This window comes from Tetrahymena thermophila, assembly GCF_000189635.1.
Source record: "Tetrahymena thermophila SB210 genomic scaffold scf_8254747, whole genome shotgun sequence".
Classification (NCBI taxonomy): Eukaryota; Ciliophora; class Oligohymenophorea; order Hymenostomatida; family Tetrahymenidae; genus Tetrahymena; species Tetrahymena thermophila.
Window position 1 is genome coordinate 338,247 of NW_002476507.1, and position 19,628 is coordinate 357,874.

Sequence of the window (19,628 nt, forward strand, 5' to 3'; positions counted from 1 at the left end):
TATTAAACGATATGTGTATATAAATTTAGATATTATTTAATTGATAAATAATTAGATAGGTGCTCTGAAATATTATTTTAGTCTCATTTATCTTTGTTCTGAGAAGTTGTAAATAAAAAACTATAACTACAATTTGGTTATATTAAATATCAATTTATTATAATAGTAGCATCAATGAATACATTTAAGTTGATTAGGTTTTTTGTAAAAATAATAGTAAAATTATTGTGAAGATTCGTAGCTAGGATTCCTTTTTTTTACAATAATTTTCAAAATAAAATAATTTATTTATTTATTGTTCATGATTGATTACTTGCAAAAAATTCATTTATTTAATTAAACATATATTTATTTATTCATATCAGAAAACAATTTTAATGCATCGCTTATTTTTTACCTTTATATTTCTATAAAAGTTAAAAGTTCTTTTGAAAGCTTCAGCTAAATTTGCTTAATTGTATCTTCTGACTATTAGAATTTTTCATTCAATTTTTCAAGTTCTCTTTTAGCCTCAGATGAATCACTTCTGTTATTGTTCTGCTCATGAACTTTGTTAAATTTAGAGACTTTCATATTTTTTAGAATATACCTTTCCTATATTTTATTCTTCAATACTTATTAAGCTACTTTTGCTGATTCTATAAAGTTGTGAATGATCCTGAACTCTTATAGAACTTTATGCTTTTCTTAGATCTCAACTTTCACTTTATTTTAGTGATCTAAAATTTCAGACTTGAAATTCTTTAAAATTTCTAATAGAGTGTCATTTTAGGGTTGTTCACGTAAGTCATTTTCTGAATAAAAGTTTCTTTCCAACTACTCAATTGCATTAAGTTGCTCATTGTCATATTTGATGTCATTATTCAAGAATTCAATTATTTTATTTACTTGCTAGCCTAATTAATTAACTTATTCCATTTTAGAATCTACATCGCTAGTATCAACTTCGTTATCTCCTAACTTAAAAAATTCATTAAGTGTTATTTTCATCTTTGCTTCAGTGTAATCTCTCCATTCAGAAAAATCAGTATCTTAAACATTTGCTACCATCTTTTTAACCCATTCTACATATGAGAACTATGTATCAGCTGGTGGAATGAATTGCTTCTCTTCTAAGAAAGATGTTAGAACTTTATCATGCCTAAGAATTTCATTTTGCAAGTAAAGATTTAGATAATTTTCTAAATCTATCTATCTTTGATCTAATTGCTACTGCTCCTGCTTTCCTTAATTATTTTTTTATTTTAAAGTTAGTTTTAATACATTTTACTTGATAATTTTACCTATATATTATCCTATTGCTATGCTTGTCATATTCGTGCTTGGTAAGATAGGTTTTATAATTCCGTAGTAATCAACACTATTTTCAAAGTATTCGTGCAACGCCCTAAAATTGTTATATCTTCTTTCTACTGTAATTTTTCTACCATCAACAGTTGTTTCTATGTAATAAAGAGTATATTGCTTTATATAATTTTCGTACTCATTTCTGTGTCCTGTTATTTTAACTCTCTTTATGTTTTTTTCTTTCTTTACTTTAGATTTATTTAATATGTTATCTTCTCTATTAGATTTAAAAAAATCAAAGGCGTGCTAAATCTATTTCTAATCATCTTTTTAAAATACTTGGCTTACAGATTTTATAAGCTTTTAATCTTCATCATCTAACTCTTTTTACTTCTAGTCTTCAATAATAAATCTCTATTAATTTTCCTCAATTGATTATTTTTATACTTTTTCTGTATTTTAAAATGCTTTTTATTCAAAAAATGGCTGTTAAGGCTATTCTTTCTATTCATAAACTGAGTTTACATTGCCATCATTATGTTCAGAATATATATCAGGTTCTTAATTGAATTCGCTTTAATTATAGAAATAAAAAAACTCAAAATAACATCTATTTTAACTTAATCATGAAATTAATCTTACAAATAAATTTAAGGTTACTATGGAAGATTTTGATTAGAAAATATATCAAATTATTTAACTTCAGAAATATTTTCTCTTTATTCATTTTCTTTTTCTTGAATAGCTGAAAAACTCTCTGGTTAACTCTTTTAATCATTTAACTTAACTTTAGAAATTCCATTTTAATTGATAAAAGATTGATCTTTATCTTTTTATAAAGCATTTTTATCCTAATTTATAGAAAAATCTCCATTTTCATGTTTATTATTATTAACTTGTTATTCATTCTCTTTCATCTCTTTTAATATAGATTTTAAATCCTCAGCTTATTCTTTTCCGAAAGTTAAAAGCCTGCAGTCTCTTATATTATAATTTAAATTTATATTCTGCTGACCTTATTAATTTGCATTCTTTTTATTATAATCCTGCTAATTTACTTCCTTTTATTCTTCTTGCTCTTCATGCTCTCCATCTTATTTTTTTTAATTTTGTTCATTTTCTTAAATATTTACTGGCGAATTTGAATTTTTGCCAACCTAATTTAAAACGGCTTGATCTTTTAGGTTATTTTATGATGACTAAAAACTACTAAAATTCATGTCATTTACGCTTACATTTGACTAGTGTAAAAAAGAATTATTTAATTCTATTTATTTATCTATTTTTTTTTCTTCCTACTCAACTATTTCCTGAGAATTTTCTTTTACAGATTTAGAAATTAACTCGCTAACTTTTCTTCCATTCGACTAATTATCTATATTTTATTTATTTTCTTCTAAATCTTCAATATTGTTTAGATTATGGTCTTTTTATTTTAATTCATCTTTTTAGTGTATGCTGCCTGATTTTTCTTAGGAATCAGAACCTTTTTTAGATTCTTTTAAGTGAGCCAAAGGAAGCTCCTTTTGTATTTGAGTAATTTCATCTGTTTCACTTCCACCATTCTAAATCAATGCTACATACTTCATTAAATAGAATAAACCAGTTAAATCCATTTGGTTAGATTCTTTAGAAACTAAGAATCCTTTACCTACTATCTCCTTAGCTTATGAACTACTAATTTATGCTCTGCTTGTGATAAACTTAATTAACTTATCTTTAGATAGGTAGTTGTTTTGCTAAAGCTTTGAGTAAATCTTTTGATACCTTTTTTTTTCATCAGCACTTAACCAAAGCTTATCCATTCCTATTATTATTTTTATTTGCCTTTTCTACTATGTCAAATACTTTTTGTGTATTTATCTCTAATTTTTCCTTGCTACTACAATTTGTGAATGATGTTTAATTTTTATTTTAAATTTTTGCTAATATTCTTGATAACAAAAAGCTTTCTTATCAATAATCAAAACGAAAAAAACTTTTATCAAAAACAAATTGTTATTTTTTCTTTTTTTGATATTAAAATCAAAATATGATAAGGAATATGAAAACTAATAACTAAATAGCCACATTAATGAGTGTATTTCATATAAATTAAACATGAAATTTTTATCGTTCAAGTAATATGATAATATTTAATAATTAATTCTCCTGATCTCTTTTCAATTTAATATTCTAAATTTAATTTGAAAATCAAAATTAGTTAAAATTATTTTTTTATTTAACAAAAAATTTATCACAATAGCTATCATTCAAAATCAAATAATTAATTTGAAATAAAATATAATAAACAAACATAATTAGATGTTAGACTATGAATAAAGCATTTTATATATCCCATAAAAATTATATTTTGCAACAATTATTTCAAAAAAGCATTTTTATAAATAAAATAATGTTAAAATTTTATTTTTTTGGTTTAAATATGATCTAATATTGTTTTTAAAAAAAGAACTTAAGGTATTGGTATTTATATAATAAAAATTATATTTTAATATAACTAACCTTACATAAATTTATAAGTTTCATTATAATTTTAAAAAAATCTCAAAAAAATAAATTAAAAATGATTTTGGTATTATTGTAGTTTTTTAATGTTATTTATAAATGAGAACATATTATTCTGAACAGATTTATTCACTAAACTACCTTAAAAAATATAGATTAACTTATTTTTAATTTTAATTATTTATTAATGTATTAAAATCATTTAATATAGATTGGATTTTAAACAAAGCAATTAATTTTCATGTAAGCAATAAATATTTCTGATGTGATAGATAATCTATATTAAGTCAGTATGTTTGGCTTTTAGAGAAATTAGAAACTTAAGAGAATAATACCTTATTTAATCTTATACTTTTTAGATTAATATAATCTTTTTGTTTAACAGATGTAAATCAGCTCTATAAACATTAAATCAAATCTGATTTACACTCCTAGATTATAATATATAAACTCTAAAATTTGCTTTTATATCACAGACAATTTATTTTAAAAACTATTCTTATTAACAAATAAAAACAAAAAAAAGTAAATTTTTCTTAATTTAAGATGCATTGCTTTAAAAAACCTTTGATTGGATTGATAATCTCTATTTTGACTTATCTGATAATTTTTTTCGAAAGTGAAGAAGAAAAATATCTTAAACTACCTATTGACTCAAGGCTCAGAAAACTAAATTATCCTATTTAAAGACATCATATTATCACTGATGACAATTTTAATATAACTGTATTTAGGCTTGGGAAAAAAGGATCATATTAATTTAATTAAGGAAAACCTGTTGTTTTTGTTCCTTAATTTTTAAACTGTATAGATAGTTATGTATTAAATGAAGAACACTTATCTCCTGCTCTAGTACTTGCAAACTATGGATTTGATGTTTGGCTTATGAGTACTAGGGGAGGAGATTACTCTCCTAATGATGGGAAGGGCTCAGATTTTTCTTTTCATGAATATGGATACTATGACTTAAGTAAGACTTTCGAATACATTTATTTGTTTAATCCTCAAAATATTAGTGCAATTGGTCATTCTTAAGGAGGTAATACCATTTTAGTAGGACTAGCTGAAAGAAGATTGAAAAATGCTCATAAAATGATAATTTATGGAGGTGGTATATATGGCTAACACGCTTAAGGCTTATTTCCATTACTAATTAACTCTCCATTTGTTGAAATTTTATCTAAGTTTACAGATAAAATTAATATTGGTCCAAGTAGATTTCTTTTTTATTTAACTAAGCACTTCCATTTTGTATCCAGATTATTCTTTCATTATGTTATTGACACTTTAGAGAGTGATATGAATGTTAATTATCTATATCGTTTTGCTAAGAGATCACCTTAACCTACAACAATTTAAAATATTTTACATTACAAATAAATGTTCGTCAATGGTGTTTTTAGAAGATTTGACTATGGACCTGAAAAAAATTTATAAAAATATGGGTAACTTGAAGCCCCTTTGTATAATCTAAATTAAATACAAGAGAGTATTCATCTTATATATGGAACTCATGATGTACTTGTGAGGTAACCAGATGCATAAAAATTTTACTAAGAACTTAAGAAAACTTAAGCCAAAAATGTTACTATTAGCGAATATCCTTAAATGGGTCATATTAGTTTTATACTAGATAAGAGAGCATAATTTTTAAAAGAAATAATTTCTATCATTGAGGATGATTGAAAACTTTAATAAAAAAATGAAAAATTTTCAAAAGAGGATGATTGAAAACATTCATAACAAATAGTATAAAATTTTCAAATACTTTAATAAATATTGTTTCAAAAATAATTTATATTTACATTTTTTAAAATTCATTTCTTATTTGTTTCATGTTTATATTTGTTTATTTATTTAAAAAATATAACATCTTTAGGAATAATTGGGAAGTCAATTTAAACTGTTTTTTTAAGATAAAAATACTTTGATTAATTTTAAAAAAATGTTTGTCAAAATAAAATAATTAAAAACCTAAATTCTGAAATTTATTTATTTTAGATCAACTTTATCATATCTACCGATTTGACTATTTTTAAAATAAACTAAGACAGGCAGATACTTTTATTATTTTTAAAATAATTTATTGTAAAGTTAAAAACATAAGATAATAATATTAAATTTATTTTTTAATAATGATTTTATTTGTTTCTTTTATATTATAAAATTTTTATATTTGTCAATTTAAAAAAAATTTTTTCATCAAACTTACATAAAAATTATTTTCTGTTTTTCAAAGAAAATTATTTATTTTTAGAAAAATAGATCAAATCAGTTTACAATTTAATGATGAAATCAAAGCAAAATTTAAAGAATTGATGACTCAGTTACAATGAATATCTGACAGAAACCTCACATCACAATTTAAGAATACGACTTTAATCTTCAAGGATGATTATGCCTAAATAGCGTTTAGTATTACGTCACTTTTCTTTTTAATTATATATATATAATTTAAATTTTATAAATGAGTTGAATAATTAATTATCAAAGAAAATTGAGTAAACACTAATTTTAAATGAGCTATATCAAAAAATCAGTAAAAGGAATTTTGATTTCTATATTTTTCTATCTGATGTTCATTTATGAAAGCGAAGAAGAGCTTTTTTGGAAGAAGCCTATCGATGAGAGGCTCAGGCTTTAGCTTTATCCTGTAGAACGTCACTACATATTGACAGAAGATAAATTCAACATAACTCTCTTTAGGGTTGGTAAGAAAGGATTAAGTTAAGTTAGTACCAGAGGTAAACCTGTTATATTCGTGCCTCAATTTCTGAACTGCATAGATACATATGTGTCAAATGAGGATCATCTAGCGCCAGCACTTGTATTTGCTAATCAGGGATTTGATGTATGGTTGATGAGCCAAAGAGGTGGAGAGTATTCTCCAAATGAAGATAGATAAGATGGGTTTTCTTTTCATGAAATAGGATATTTTGACCTTCCTAAATCATATGAATATATTTATTCACTTAATCCTTAAAATATAACAGCAGTTGGGCATTCATAAGGAGGCAATACAATTTTTGTCTCATTGACTGAGAAAAGATTAAAAAATGTACATAAAATAATAATGTTTGCTCCTGGCCCTTTTGCCAAGAATGCTACAGGCTTGATTCCATATTTTGTAAGCTCTCGTTTTGTGGATATTTTAGCTAAATACACCGATAGAATAAACCTTACTCCCAGTAAGTATCTATTTAAGCTTTGCAAATACTTCCATCTTCCCTCTAAACTATTTTTAACTACAGTAACTGACACATGGGAAAGTGATATGAATATAGCAAAGCTATATTAATACACAAAGCATTCCCCATAGCCCTAATCAATAAAAAATCTTTTACATTTAAAATAATTATTGATAAAAGGTTAATTTTATAAATATGATTATGGCTAAGAGTAAAATTTGAAAATCTATGGTTAAGAAGAAGCTCCTCTTTATGATTTGCTTTCAATCACAGAAAGTATTCATCTATTTTATGGTCCTCATGATATATTAACTAGGTATCCAGATAATATTGAGCTTTATGAAATTTTGAAAAAAAGCTAAGCAAAAAACGTTACTTTTAGTTATTATCCTACCGTAGGTCACGTTAGTTTTATATTAGATTCAAAAGCTGAGTTTTTATAAGAAATGATTAAGATAATTGAAGAAGATTGAATTAAAATCATGGTTAAAAAACTTGATTTTATTAAAAATTTTGATGAAAATAAAATCAATTGTTTAATTAAAATATTTTTTATAAAAATGAAAACTATTTCTGATTTTTTTTTTATATTTTATTTAAAGAACTTTAGGTTTCTTTTTTTGTATTTTTATTAATCATCATTTATTAATATCTTTATTAGTAAATATCTTTAAGTTGCAAATATGTAAAATGTTTGATATTAAATGAAATATTTTAAATTAGTTCTATTATTAGAGAGTTACTTTTTAAATACATTATATGAAAATTAAGATTATTTGACAACAAGTGATTAATAAAAAGGGAAATAATAGAAGTACTATTTTATTAAAGGAATATATGAACCTACATTAATTAAATTTTTTGATATTCAAAATGCATTTATTTTTAAACTCTAAAAAAAGTGTTTACCTTTTATCAAATCCCATAAATATATATTGTTATATTTAAATAAATATTTTATAAAGAAGTCTAGTTCTATTTTAAAGGAGTTACTTTTTAAATACATTCTAAATCAAGTAAAAACAATTGATTAATAAAGAGTGAAGTAATAGAAGTATAATTTCTAAAAAGGATATTTATCAATCATTAATTAAATTTGTGAATCTTGTATATGTATTTATTTTTCAAATTCACAAAAAAAAAATTGAACTTTTCATATGAAATCATATTATTTAAATAAATATTTTATAAAGAAGTCTAGTTCTATTTTAAAGGAGTTACTTTTTAAATACATTCTAAATCAAGTAAAAACAATTGATTAATAAAGAGTGAAGTAATAGAAGTATAATTTCTAAAAAGGATATTTATCAATCATTAATTAAATTTGTGAATCTTGTATATGTATTTATTTTTCAAATTCACAAAAAAAAAATTGAACTTTTCATATGAAATCATATTATATTACCCAATGATATAAAGAAATATTCTAATATTACTAACTAAAAATTTTCTAAAAAAATATTGAAAATTGAACTTAATTGTCTTGTAATTATAGTAATTAGAAGCATAAAGGAAGATAACTTTGCTAAAATTAATTTTTTTTTCTTAGTCAAAAAGCTAATGACAGTAGCATATTGGTCCTTCTAATACTTATTACTGCTAACTTAGATTAAACACAGATGTTTGATTTTCTGTTAATTAAATTGAAAGAAAGCGGGGGAAATAATTGAACCTCTATTTTTTTGAAAAAATATAAAATAAGAATATTGCAATAATATTTATTATTCAATTAGATATAAAAAAGATAGAAAGCTATAATAAAAAATATATACATAAATAAATTTGAAATTCTAACCACCAAGATAAATCATATAAATAAATAAGAAAGAAAGAGATAGCATTGCTAAACTAATAAATTTAAAAATGTCTAGCCTAAAGATTCTTGTTCCTCTAGTCCTTTTAGCAGTCAGCGTCAATTGCATGACTAAGCAATTATAGCTCACATAAAATGAAAAAAATATTATTTTGGAAGCAGCCCAATCCGCCGAACCACTCTAAAAAGATGAATTAAAAAGTCTATTTATCGATGTAATAATTAGAACCATGGTAAATATTATTTATAGTTAATCTTAACATCTTTTGTTAATCTATTTTCTGTTAATTAAATATCTAGTAAAACTATAACTGGTAATCTGATACCTTCCCTTAAATGTTTTCTGAAGAAATAGTAGCTTCACTTTTAGGAGATTAAAAAGAAGTACAAAATTTAATCAAAATAATTGTTTGTTGTTAATCTTTTAAATTATAAAATAGTCAATTTCAGCTAAAGATTTGGAAACTTTTGTCGAAGAAGGCTAGTTCTCAAAAATTTATTAGAATTATTTTAAAAGGGTTGTTTCTTTCTTGGCTAAATCATTAGGTAATTATAAATTAAATAGCAGTTTTAAGCTATATTTTTCAAAAAGCATTATAAAAAAATACATAAGTTAATTGTTAAATAAAATGATTGATGTTTAGATTAGCTTAGTAGGGAATCAGTATTAATCAATTTTATATATATTAATAGAACAAGACTAAGCCGATTTAGAAGAAAATTTTGAAATCTACAGTTTAAGCTTTGACACTTACTACATTTTGAACTATTCTATCCCTAAAGCTAATATTGTTTGATTGCGATCTGTGTACACAAATTTATACAAATTTTGTTTACTAATCACACTAAATCTATAAATTAAAATAAATAAATAAAATACTATTAAAGCATTCTTGAACTGAAATAAAAAATGTTTTAATACAGAGTAAAAATAATAAAATAAAATATACTAATTTTTAAAATTAAATAAATAAAAATAATATGAGAAAAACTAAAAACTGATTTTATAATTATCAAATCAGTAATATTTATCTTATTTGTAGCTAGCTATTCTTGTTAAAATGTTTGTTTAATGTTTGATCCCGTATTATTTTATAAAATTTTCTGCATCTCTGATAGTATATTTATTTATCTTAGAATTTTCACTAAAATGCAATATGTGGTTGAAAAACAGCTAAAAAATATAAATATTTAGTAAAAATTTATAATCTCTCACTTTTCCACAGCCATAAATAATAAATTAAAAAGTAAATTTATTATTATATAAAATAAGATTGCTTATTTTAGTTGAAGACAAAGTTAATATTAATTAAGTACTATGATATTATTAATTAATTAAAATAAATCTTATTGATAGCTTAAAATAAATTAAATAATCAATGTACAAGGAAAAATCATCAATTTAGCAATAATAAATTTGTATTTTTGTATCACCAAATATTCATTAAAATATTGAGTTTTAGCCAAATACTAAAAAATTATCTCAATCATTTTTTAATTTAATCTGATAGGTTCTACTTAATTTTATTTTAATAAATTATTCATCCATCCAAAAATATTTATTTATTAAATTAAAATTCATATTTTTTGTTTTGAATATAATTTCTGAATTATATTTATTAATTAATTAATACAAAGAGATTAATTATTTTTAATAAAATATTTTGATTTATTTGAGAATAAAATTAATATATATCATAAAAATAAAAAATTTAAAAATATAATCAAAAATAAATTACAAAAATGTAAATTAACTAACTACAAATTTTATATAGTTCTAGTTCTAGTTTAATAATTTTATTTACATATTAATATAATAGTAATATTAACTACAAGTTTATTAAAAGAATCAAATTTCATATATCAGCATCGACTAAAATATCATTTTGTTAACCTTTATCATTTTCTAATAAATGATTTAAATTTTCACAAGTATTTTAGATTGAACATCTTTTATAAGGATCGAACTTTACCATATTTTAGATTAATTCTCTTAATCTATCATTTTTAATGCGCTCTCTAGATATTTTCAAATCGTTATTATTGTATAGCTGTTGCTCTTAAACTATTCCACAAAAACTTGGATCTTAGCTTGTAAATAAAAAATAAAATATCATTCCAAGACTATATACATCAGCAGCTGCTCCTTAAAACTTTGCTTTTTATGGATTTTAGAAAATCTCAGGAGCTATATATCCAAAACTGTACAGAGGATTTTTATCAATGCTATCATCATCTTCAATATTAGGAGAAATTTGAGCCTTTTCACTTTAAGATTTAAGAATCATACTTTAACTTATCTTATCTTTATGATACATTTTACTACTAAATTCCCAATCACTTAAGTAAGCCTTATGAGTTGCATCCATTAGTATATTACTAGGTTTCAAATTCCCATGATAAGAGTTATTCTCATGTAAATTTTTAATAGTTTATGATATTTACTAAGCAAAAATAATTTTTTATTTTTCCATTATTAATAAGTTTTATTTTAATACAGCATAAAGGTTATATTCAAGCTAAGGATAAACAATCCATAGTTCAAATGCAATATCGCTTATTTGCTTTATGCAAAAACCCTTTTGTTGTAGCAGGCCTTCTCCATTTATTAGCCTTTGTATTTTTGCTAAGTGATGAAATATTTTATCAAAATAATTGTTTTTATTAAATGGTATTTATTTTATTATTACCCTTTCTTTTATCTTACTTGAAAGAGTTGAAGGATAAGCAAAGTTATTTTAAGTCTAAAGTATGATGTTTTCTTTTTCATCTAAAAGATTATAATTTATCTTTGCTATACTTGTTGATCCTTTATACAAATATATATTTATTATTCACTAATAATAAATTTTGTCTAATTAAAAATTTATAGTAATATCAAAAATGAACCTACCATAAATTTTCATATGTTATGATAAAAAAATTTTATGTAAAAAATATCTATTCTTCAAAAAAAATGTAAATCTAAATGACATTTTACTCTAATTTGATGCAAACCATAAATGAGAATTTATGGTATTTTATTTTCAAAAGAAAATTTATTATAATAATTTACCTATTTCTCGTTTAGCTATGAATTGTAATATGTCGAAAACAGACTCGTCATAAAAAATGAAATTGCTTTATTTTGATACTAGCTCAACTTTTAACTAAAGAGTTACTCCATCGTCAAAGTTAAATATTTTTTAAGACTAATGAGATATCCTTGTTTCTATAATTTTGGATAAATCTAAGTTATCTAATTATTTTTGAGATTTTATTTGCAAAATTTCAAATTAAAACGTTTTCACTTAGTTAAATTTTTTGTCATTTTATTTAAAGTAATCTATTGTCTACTTAAATTGCTAGTGTGCTTAGTGTCCTTCTATTTAACTTGAAGAATAGATTCTGCCTATATAATAACTGCTTAGTACTTAGATAGTAAGATCAGGTGATTGTATGCGTTCCTAAAAATATTGCAAGCTTAATTCAAAATTCTTTTGTATGTCCAAACTATTTCTTGATTCAAAAATATTAATATTTAAATAAAAATGTTTCTAATTTTAACTCATAAATTAAACTTACTCCTAAGCATTTAATTTTTGGAGAAGTTTAGCCTTCTTGTAGTGATAAAAAGCAAATAAACACTATTGCCCTTTTTTAAGTTCTTTTTCCTCATCTAAAGTTTTAATTGCATCTTATATGCTTTACTTTGTTCCTATTCCTAATTTATTGTAAATTTTGTATATTACATAAATTTAAATAACTCTAAATCAAATAGATTCATATATATTTTTTGTAAGCTATAAGAAAGCCAATATAATTTTTATTCTATATTACCTTTTTGTATTACTTCTGTTCTTAATCTAATTATTAGGGTATTATGGAGAAGATTTTTGAAGATGTGTTTTTTAGTAAATAAAATTTCTGATATTTAGTTAATTTTTGAGTGTATGGTGTTATAGCCATTTTGATTATTTGACTCAAATGTGCTATAAGGTATTAGTAGATGAGTTTCATATGAAATGATTTTGAGGAGATTGAACATTTCAATAAAAGTAGTTCTTAGACAATTAAATACATCGTGATCTCTTTCCAAAACAGAAAATAGAACTGATTCAGACAAAATATATTAAAGAACTTAATGTATGTCTTATAGAGAAAATTTTTTTGCTAATTCTATTAAATTTTTAACTAATTTATTTTCGTTATGAGTTTAGTTACTCAAAATCTTAATTATTAGTAAAAGAGAGTCTGCCTTTTTATTTCTACCTCCTAAATAATTCAGCATAGCACTATAATACTACTGGCTGTCTTATTAAGTAGAATATTTAAAATTCAAAAAAACATTTATTTATTCTATTTCCTCAGATATTTCTTTTTCAGTGAATGATTAAAATATTACTTTTTAGTTGTTGATAATGTTATCAATCGCAAACTGATGCTAATCAGAAAACTTTTATGCAATTTATTCTACATCTTTTGAAAGGTTGAATAAATTACTATCATATTAGACATCTAAATAAGCATTGGCAATAGTGAGATATCCATAAGCTATTTCTTAATTAGATTTGAAACCAAATTTTTAGGCGAGATTTTTATTAGAATATATTTCAGCCAATTTTAAAGAGCACAAAGAATCTATTTAAATCTTGAATCCTTCTTAATAAGCATAGAGAGCTTTAGTATAATTAGGCTCATAGTTATTTAAGAATCCTGTCTCATAAAATAAACCTTTCAAAAAACAAATGAAGCCTGTCTATAATTAAGGAAGGCGTAAACTCGACAATTGCTTAAAGTTATTAACTTACTTTGAATCAACTTGCTTATTTTCCAATTCATTGCTGCCATATTCTAAATCAGTTTAGTTATCCTTTATATCCTAACTATAATAATTGATCTACTCATGTGGTGGAAGTAATGAATTTTAATTTTCTATAATTTATTGCACCTTCTATTTTACCTCTTAAGTAAAGTATTAATTGAAGACATCTTTGAATGGCTTTGGCTAATAAGAGTAGCTTTTTAGCTTATTCTACAAGCCCTACTATATATTCTTTTAACTCATTAAATATAATTCTTTATGAATTAACAAGCTAAAATAGTTTTTTATCAATTATTTCTAACAATAGCTATAAAATACTAATTATTAACTAAATCTCTTAATTATTAGAAATAACAAACTTTGATTTATCAATTTTAACAGCTTTATATTAATTCATGTTTATATTTATGAGTTTATGTATATATTCATTCATAATTGCTTGAATAGCTAATAAATTTAGAAATCAATTTATACAATTAATTTTTAATATAAAATTAAATATTTTTAATAAAATTTATAATAGAAAATAAAAATTAATTAATTTGAAAATTGAAAAAAATATAAAAAAGTTAAATTATTTAAATTTATATTTATTAAAACTTAAGAAAAAATCTAAATGTTTATCAAATATACAAAAATTATATCTAAAATGATTTTATCCCTAATTCTTTTAAAAATAGGTATTAAATATAATTGGTATTTGTATATAAATATTTGTATTTTAATAGTTTTGGATAGTAGTTTTACTTTCTTAAAATATACATACATTCATTTTTCCAGTAAGTCCAGTAATAAAAAATAATTTAGAAGTAAATTTTAAAAAACAAAAATAATCTATTTAATAGATAAAAATTCAAAAATATTAATTAATTAACTAAATTAATACTTTTAGTTATTATTTTAGTTTGGAAACTTTAGAATTATATTTATCACTTATTTATTAATAGATTACAAGTGAATAAAAAATGCTAAATAATTTCTTTCTATAACTATTTTAAATAGAAATTATTTGTAGACATTTAAATTTTAGTTTTATTTTAGTTTACTGATTCTATTTTTAAAAAAGCTTACTAAGCTTAATAATTTTTATACATTAAGATAATGTGATTTGAAAAAACAACAGTAACAACTGATAGCAAATTCGTTTGCTCGAATGTATTAAAAATTGTCTTCGAAAATCTCAAAAGTAGAAAAGCTGTATTGCTGTTAAAATGCGTTTTTAGTTGATTATAATTTTTCAATTTTATTGAAAAAGTTTTTTCTTTGCAATTAAGTTTTAAAGGGCCTTTTTCTCTCTGTCTTTTATTTTTTTAACCATTTACCTTAAAATAAATAAATAGAAAACAAATTCATTTATTCATTCATCAGTGAGTAAGTAATCTTCTTATGAATACAAATTATTTTTTAGAAATAAATAACAAGTGAATGCTAAATTTAGGGTGAGTAAGAAATTATAATTACAAAGTAATTTAATAAATATTAATTTTTTTACAATTATCTTTAATTAATAATTGGTCACAAATTTTTTTATAATTTGTGAATCACGTAATATAAAAATCTTTACACGTTTTCCTTGAACGTTTGAAATTTAATTAATTAAAATATTATTTAAAGATTATGATTGAATTTATAAAATGAATGAATGATTAGTTATTCAAAGATTTATAAACGGGCATAATTAACATAAACAAATAAATGAATACATTTTCAAGTATTTATTTTATAATTTACTTAATTTTCTAAAATAAGTGAAATTTGAATGGTAATCAAATTCAATTTTATTGATTATACATAAAAATATAGTAGAAATGTACATGCGTTGTTTGGATAAACTCATTGTGGATTTAAATGCTGATGTAATTTCGTAAGAATCCTTGCAGCATTACCATATTGAGTTGATTATCCAACACTTATTTGACACTTAACTTTATATTCTTATATTTAAATCTTAGTTATAGCAGGTAGAATAATTTATTTATTTACTACTTTAATCAATGTGAATGAATTTCAGGTTATTAATTTTTGTTTACTTGTTTAATATAATTTTCAATTTACTACGAAATTGATTTTAACATTTTTTTATATTTTCATTATAATTGATTGACAAGTGGGTATACAACTCATAGAAGAGTTTTTCAATTCTTTTTTTTATTTCTCATAATAATGGCTAGGAGACTAACTTTTTCTCTAAGTCTTGTTTGATTTAAAACATGGTTCATGGTTTAAGCATTTCTTATTATTTTTATTCTTTTGATTTTTAATCTAATTATTTTGTATTTATTTTTTAAATTACTTTACTTTAATATTTTGCTTGCGCTTTCAATTTTTTATTTATTTAAATATTATATTTTTATTTGCTTTAATATTAACAAATTTAAAAGAAAGTAAAATGTAAAGGAGATTAATATTTTTGAAGGAGAAACTAAATTTTTCATTTATTTTTTAATTTTTGATTAATTTGTTTGTTATTTAATTATTCATGCTTGTTTTAAAACATGAATTTTGTAAGGTTTTTAATTAAAATCTAAACATCTAATAGTTGCTAATGCGTTAAGAGCTTTACCAGAATATATTAAAATTTTTTTTATTTAATTAATATCAAAGTCTATGTAAATTTACAAAAATCACTATCATATGAATTATCGACAATATACAAGGATCTTTTCTGTTTAACCGTTTTAAATAAAGTTTTTTATTAAATTATTTTATATAACTTTCTAAAAAACTGCCATTTTAAAAATTAGTGTTTAATACTCAAAAATAAATGCTTTTTAGGCACATTAATCTAAAGTATTGTTTAGATGTAATCTTTTATTAGTCTAATTTAAGTAAAATAATAAAAAAACTATTAATAAAAGGCAACAAAAAATAATTTATGAATTAAAAAATAATAAAATTCATGTTTGTATTCAAGATTCAAACAATTTTTAATTGTTTATTTATTTATTACTTTTTAAATAAAGTAGAATTTATTAATAATATAATAAAAACGTTTATGTACATTATTTTTACTTCATTTAAAAATAATTTCAAAATGATTAAAGATTACTCACATATCTGTCATTTTTCCTAGATTTTTTAGTATGAATAATTTGCACTCAAAATTTAAAAATTTGATTTTAATATTTTGTCAGAAGAATATATTTGGTGATATTACTAATTTCAATTGACATATAATTTACTTACTAAAAATAGCATATGCATATTAACTTTTATTTAATTAAAAGTCTACAAATATAATACAATTAGTTAAATATTTAATAAAATATAAACTAGTCCTATAAGTTCTACTAAAAAATTTAACAAATTTTTTGCTAAAATGACAAAGAAAAATACTTGTATCTCGAAATAAATTTATTCCTTTTAATAATTTTCTATTGTGTACCTCTTGCTCTATTAAATTGATATAGATAATTTAAAAAGTTGGAGATTTGTATTTGTTTTTAAGGTTATCTATATACGCTAATTTTATTCTATTTTAATTACTAATTAAAAAAATACACATTTAATTAACTTAAAATATTATGAATAATTAAAATATCACTTTATTTTCATTTAAATTGAATAATTTAATTGGTATTTATTATATTATCATGGAATCTAAAAAATCATCTGAAATGTTAATCAATAAATTGTAAATAGAGGAATAATTTTATAATTTGATGATAATTAATTATTCACCTGATTTTAATTATTTTAAATTAATTTCTAACAAAATGCATAAAAAATTAAAATAGATAAGTATCAAATATTTAGTACAAACAATAGTAATTTTGAGGCCAAAAACAAAAGGTATTTTTACCTGAATTAAAGTATCTCGATAGAATGAAATTAATAAATGCTGTAGAAATAATTCATTAAAATATTATTTTAGAAATTTAAAATTTTATTGCTGCAATAAATAGATATAACAAAGAAAATTATATAAGCAAAAATTAATTTTGTTTTTCTATTTTAATCCAAAAATTTAAGTGGAAATTAACTTGAAAAAATGTAAATTAGCAATAATTATGAAATTGGCTATTACAATTTCTATTTTTAAGTCTTCAAATCTAATTATATCAATTAACCAAATTTATAAGTTTATCAAAGTAATTTAACTTATTTATCTAGCAGTTGAATTTATATTGAATTTATTATGACTATTTAAATAAAGAAAATATATTTAAAACCATTTTTAAAAATTTTATATTTGTAAAAGATCAACAAAAAAAAGAAATATTTGTAATTATTTATATAAATATATTTAAATCTATGATAAGTAAGTTGGAAGATTACAAATCTTATTATGTATCTTGCTTATTTATTTCTATTTTATGTAAATGTATTTTGTCTATAAGCATATTCTATTCTCGAAAAAGATATTTAATCAAATTAAATCTATTTAAAATAAACATAAATAAATAAATTTAAACTTTTTATCTAGTAGACTTGAATAATTGCGTTGAAATAAAGTAGAATAAACAATTATAAAAGTAAATTTAGTAAAATTATTGTCTATTCTTTTTATTTAAACTCACAATTATCTATTAATTTTTTAAATGCCAAATTCTTATTTTTATTAAGAATAAATTTAAAGAGCTATTAATAATAGCTCCTTATAAAATAAGGATTGATAGTATTTAATCTTATTTTTTAAAATTTAATTAATATTTATATTTAATAAAATATTTATTTTAATTTATTTGTATATTTATTATAATAATAAAAGCTTTTATTTTTATTAATGATTTTTCAGATTTATTATTATTTTTTATTAAAAAACATTTTATTGAAATTAAAGTAAAAAAAATTAAAAAGAAAAAAACTTATTTTTATTTAAGATAATAAAGTGTGTTTCATTCAATTTCGTTTTTTTAAATTATGTTAAATTTATTTTATCTTGATATAATTTGTATAAAACAATTAAAATCAAAATGGAGTAATAAATAAACAGTCAAGTTTAAATATGCAATTAAAATATTATTTACTGATTATTATAAAGTTTGTTTTTTATATTAATTTCAAAATTTATTTTATTTGTAACTAATAAAGTTTTAAGATCTTAGAAAATATTTATTAAAAGAAAATAGTTTTTTGATATGTATTGTTATAATTCAGATATTAATTAACCTTGATTAAGTAAATTATTAAGCTGTCTTTAAAAAGTCAATTTTTTTATTTTAGTTTGAATGTTTATTTGTGATTCAACTCTTTTTTTTGTACTTAATAATAGTCTGTAGCTTTTCTTTATCAACACAGCACTCTTTTAGAAACTCTATACATCTGAGATGCTAGGTTATATCTTTTATTTTTGCATTTGAAAGCCACTCTTAAACTTCTAAGGTTAGATAATACTCCAATAATTTGCAGTAGCCTTTTTTATTTATCAATCTAATGATGTAAGTGTTGTTGAATTTAAATTCCCTCATTATTCTTTTAGTATATTTCGTAGCAGTTTCATAGTTTTTATACTTTAAAAACTCCAAAACAACATCTTAATTTTATTCTGATAGCACAAAGTTAAAGAACTACCTCATTACATTTTTTATTACATTTGGATTAAGTTCTTCCGCATGCCCTTATTATTCATATATTTATTTATCAGTAGAATTTTGGTTTTAGTTGCTTTTCTTTTTAATACTAATTAATAAAAATTGCTTGTATATTAATTAAGTGGAATTTATAGTTAATAAATAAACAAACAAACAAAAAAACAAACAAAAACAAATATACCTACCTTTTCGGAGCTATTTCAGATTTTTTATCCTTTTTTTTTATATTACTTTTATGAAGAAAATTTTAATTTGACTAAAATATTTATAAAACAAAATAATTTTATTTAGTATAATTAGCTAGATATAAAATGATACAATTTAAATACAAATGAAATGGAAGGAAAATAATAATTTTAAAATATTTAATTTTACTTCTTTTTATATGAGATTAAAATATTACATTAATATCATTGAATTCATAAGTCTATTACTCATCAACTATAGTAGAGTTGGATATAGTTTAATTTGAATCTGTTCTTATAGATTTTTTT

The 19,628-nt window shown here is 21.2% G+C and overlaps 6 protein-coding genes across 6 annotated transcripts; 3 read left to right on the plus strand and 3 right to left on the minus strand. All coding sequences in view use genetic code 6, as the record gives it.

Annotated features, from left to right (window-relative positions):
• Nucleotides 1-324: 324 nt before the first annotated feature.
• Nucleotides 325-3,092, minus strand: TTHERM_00143550 (PX domain protein; the record flags this gene model as incomplete). Its single annotated transcript, XM_001011094.3, has 3 exons — nucleotides 325-1,226; nucleotides 1,284-1,861; nucleotides 1,930-3,092. 3 exons carry the CDS (start codon nucleotides 3,090-3,092, stop codon nucleotides 325-327), a joined length of 2,643 nt encoding a protein of 880 aa, XP_001011094.2.
• A 1,249-nt stretch (nucleotides 3,093-4,341) lies between these two features.
• On the plus strand, nucleotides 4,342-5,481 carry TTHERM_00143560 (ab-hydrolase associated lipase region family protein; the record flags this gene model as incomplete). The annotated part of the gene is made up of 1 exon (XM_001011095.1): nucleotides 4,342-5,481. One exon carries the CDS (start codon nucleotides 4,342-4,344, stop codon nucleotides 5,479-5,481), a length of 1,140 nt encoding a protein of 379 aa, XP_001011095.1.
• An 832-nt stretch (nucleotides 5,482-6,313) lies between these two features.
• Nucleotides 6,314-7,456, plus strand: TTHERM_00143570 (ab-hydrolase associated lipase region family protein; the record flags this gene model as incomplete). The annotated part of the gene is made up of 1 exon (XM_001011096.1): nucleotides 6,314-7,456. The coding sequence occupies one exon, from the start codon at nucleotides 6,314-6,316 to the stop codon at nucleotides 7,454-7,456; it is 1,143 nt and encodes a 380-aa protein (XP_001011096.1).
• A 1,390-nt stretch (nucleotides 7,457-8,846) lies between these two features.
• TTHERM_00143580 (hypothetical protein) lies at nucleotides 8,847-9,593 on the plus strand (the record flags this gene model as incomplete). The annotated part of the gene is made up of 4 exons (XM_001011097.3): nucleotides 8,847-9,029; nucleotides 9,097-9,180; nucleotides 9,237-9,342; nucleotides 9,490-9,593. 4 exons carry the CDS (start codon nucleotides 8,847-8,849, stop codon nucleotides 9,591-9,593), a joined length of 477 nt encoding a protein of 158 aa, XP_001011097.1.
• Nucleotides 9,594-10,533: 940 nt separating this feature from the next.
• Nucleotides 10,534-13,927, minus strand: TTHERM_00143590 (kinase domain protein). The gene is made up of 4 exons (XM_001011098.2): nucleotides 12,616-13,927; nucleotides 12,361-12,499; nucleotides 11,852-12,294; nucleotides 10,534-11,605 (listed from the first exon to the last, which is right to left on the minus strand). The coding sequence occupies exons 1-4, from the start codon at nucleotides 13,841-13,843 to the stop codon at nucleotides 10,653-10,655; spliced, it is 2,763 nt and encodes a 920-aa protein (XP_001011098.2). The 5' UTR covers nucleotides 13,844-13,927; the 3' UTR covers nucleotides 10,534-10,652.
• Nucleotides 13,928-18,786: 4,859 nt separating this feature from the next.
• TTHERM_00143600 (hypothetical protein) lies at nucleotides 18,787-19,572 on the minus strand (the record flags this gene model as incomplete). Its single annotated transcript, XM_001011099.2, has 3 exons — nucleotides 18,787-19,222; nucleotides 19,320-19,390; nucleotides 19,510-19,572. 3 exons carry the CDS (start codon nucleotides 19,570-19,572, stop codon nucleotides 18,787-18,789), a joined length of 570 nt encoding a protein of 189 aa, XP_001011099.2.
• Nucleotides 19,573-19,628: the final 56 nt, after the last annotated feature.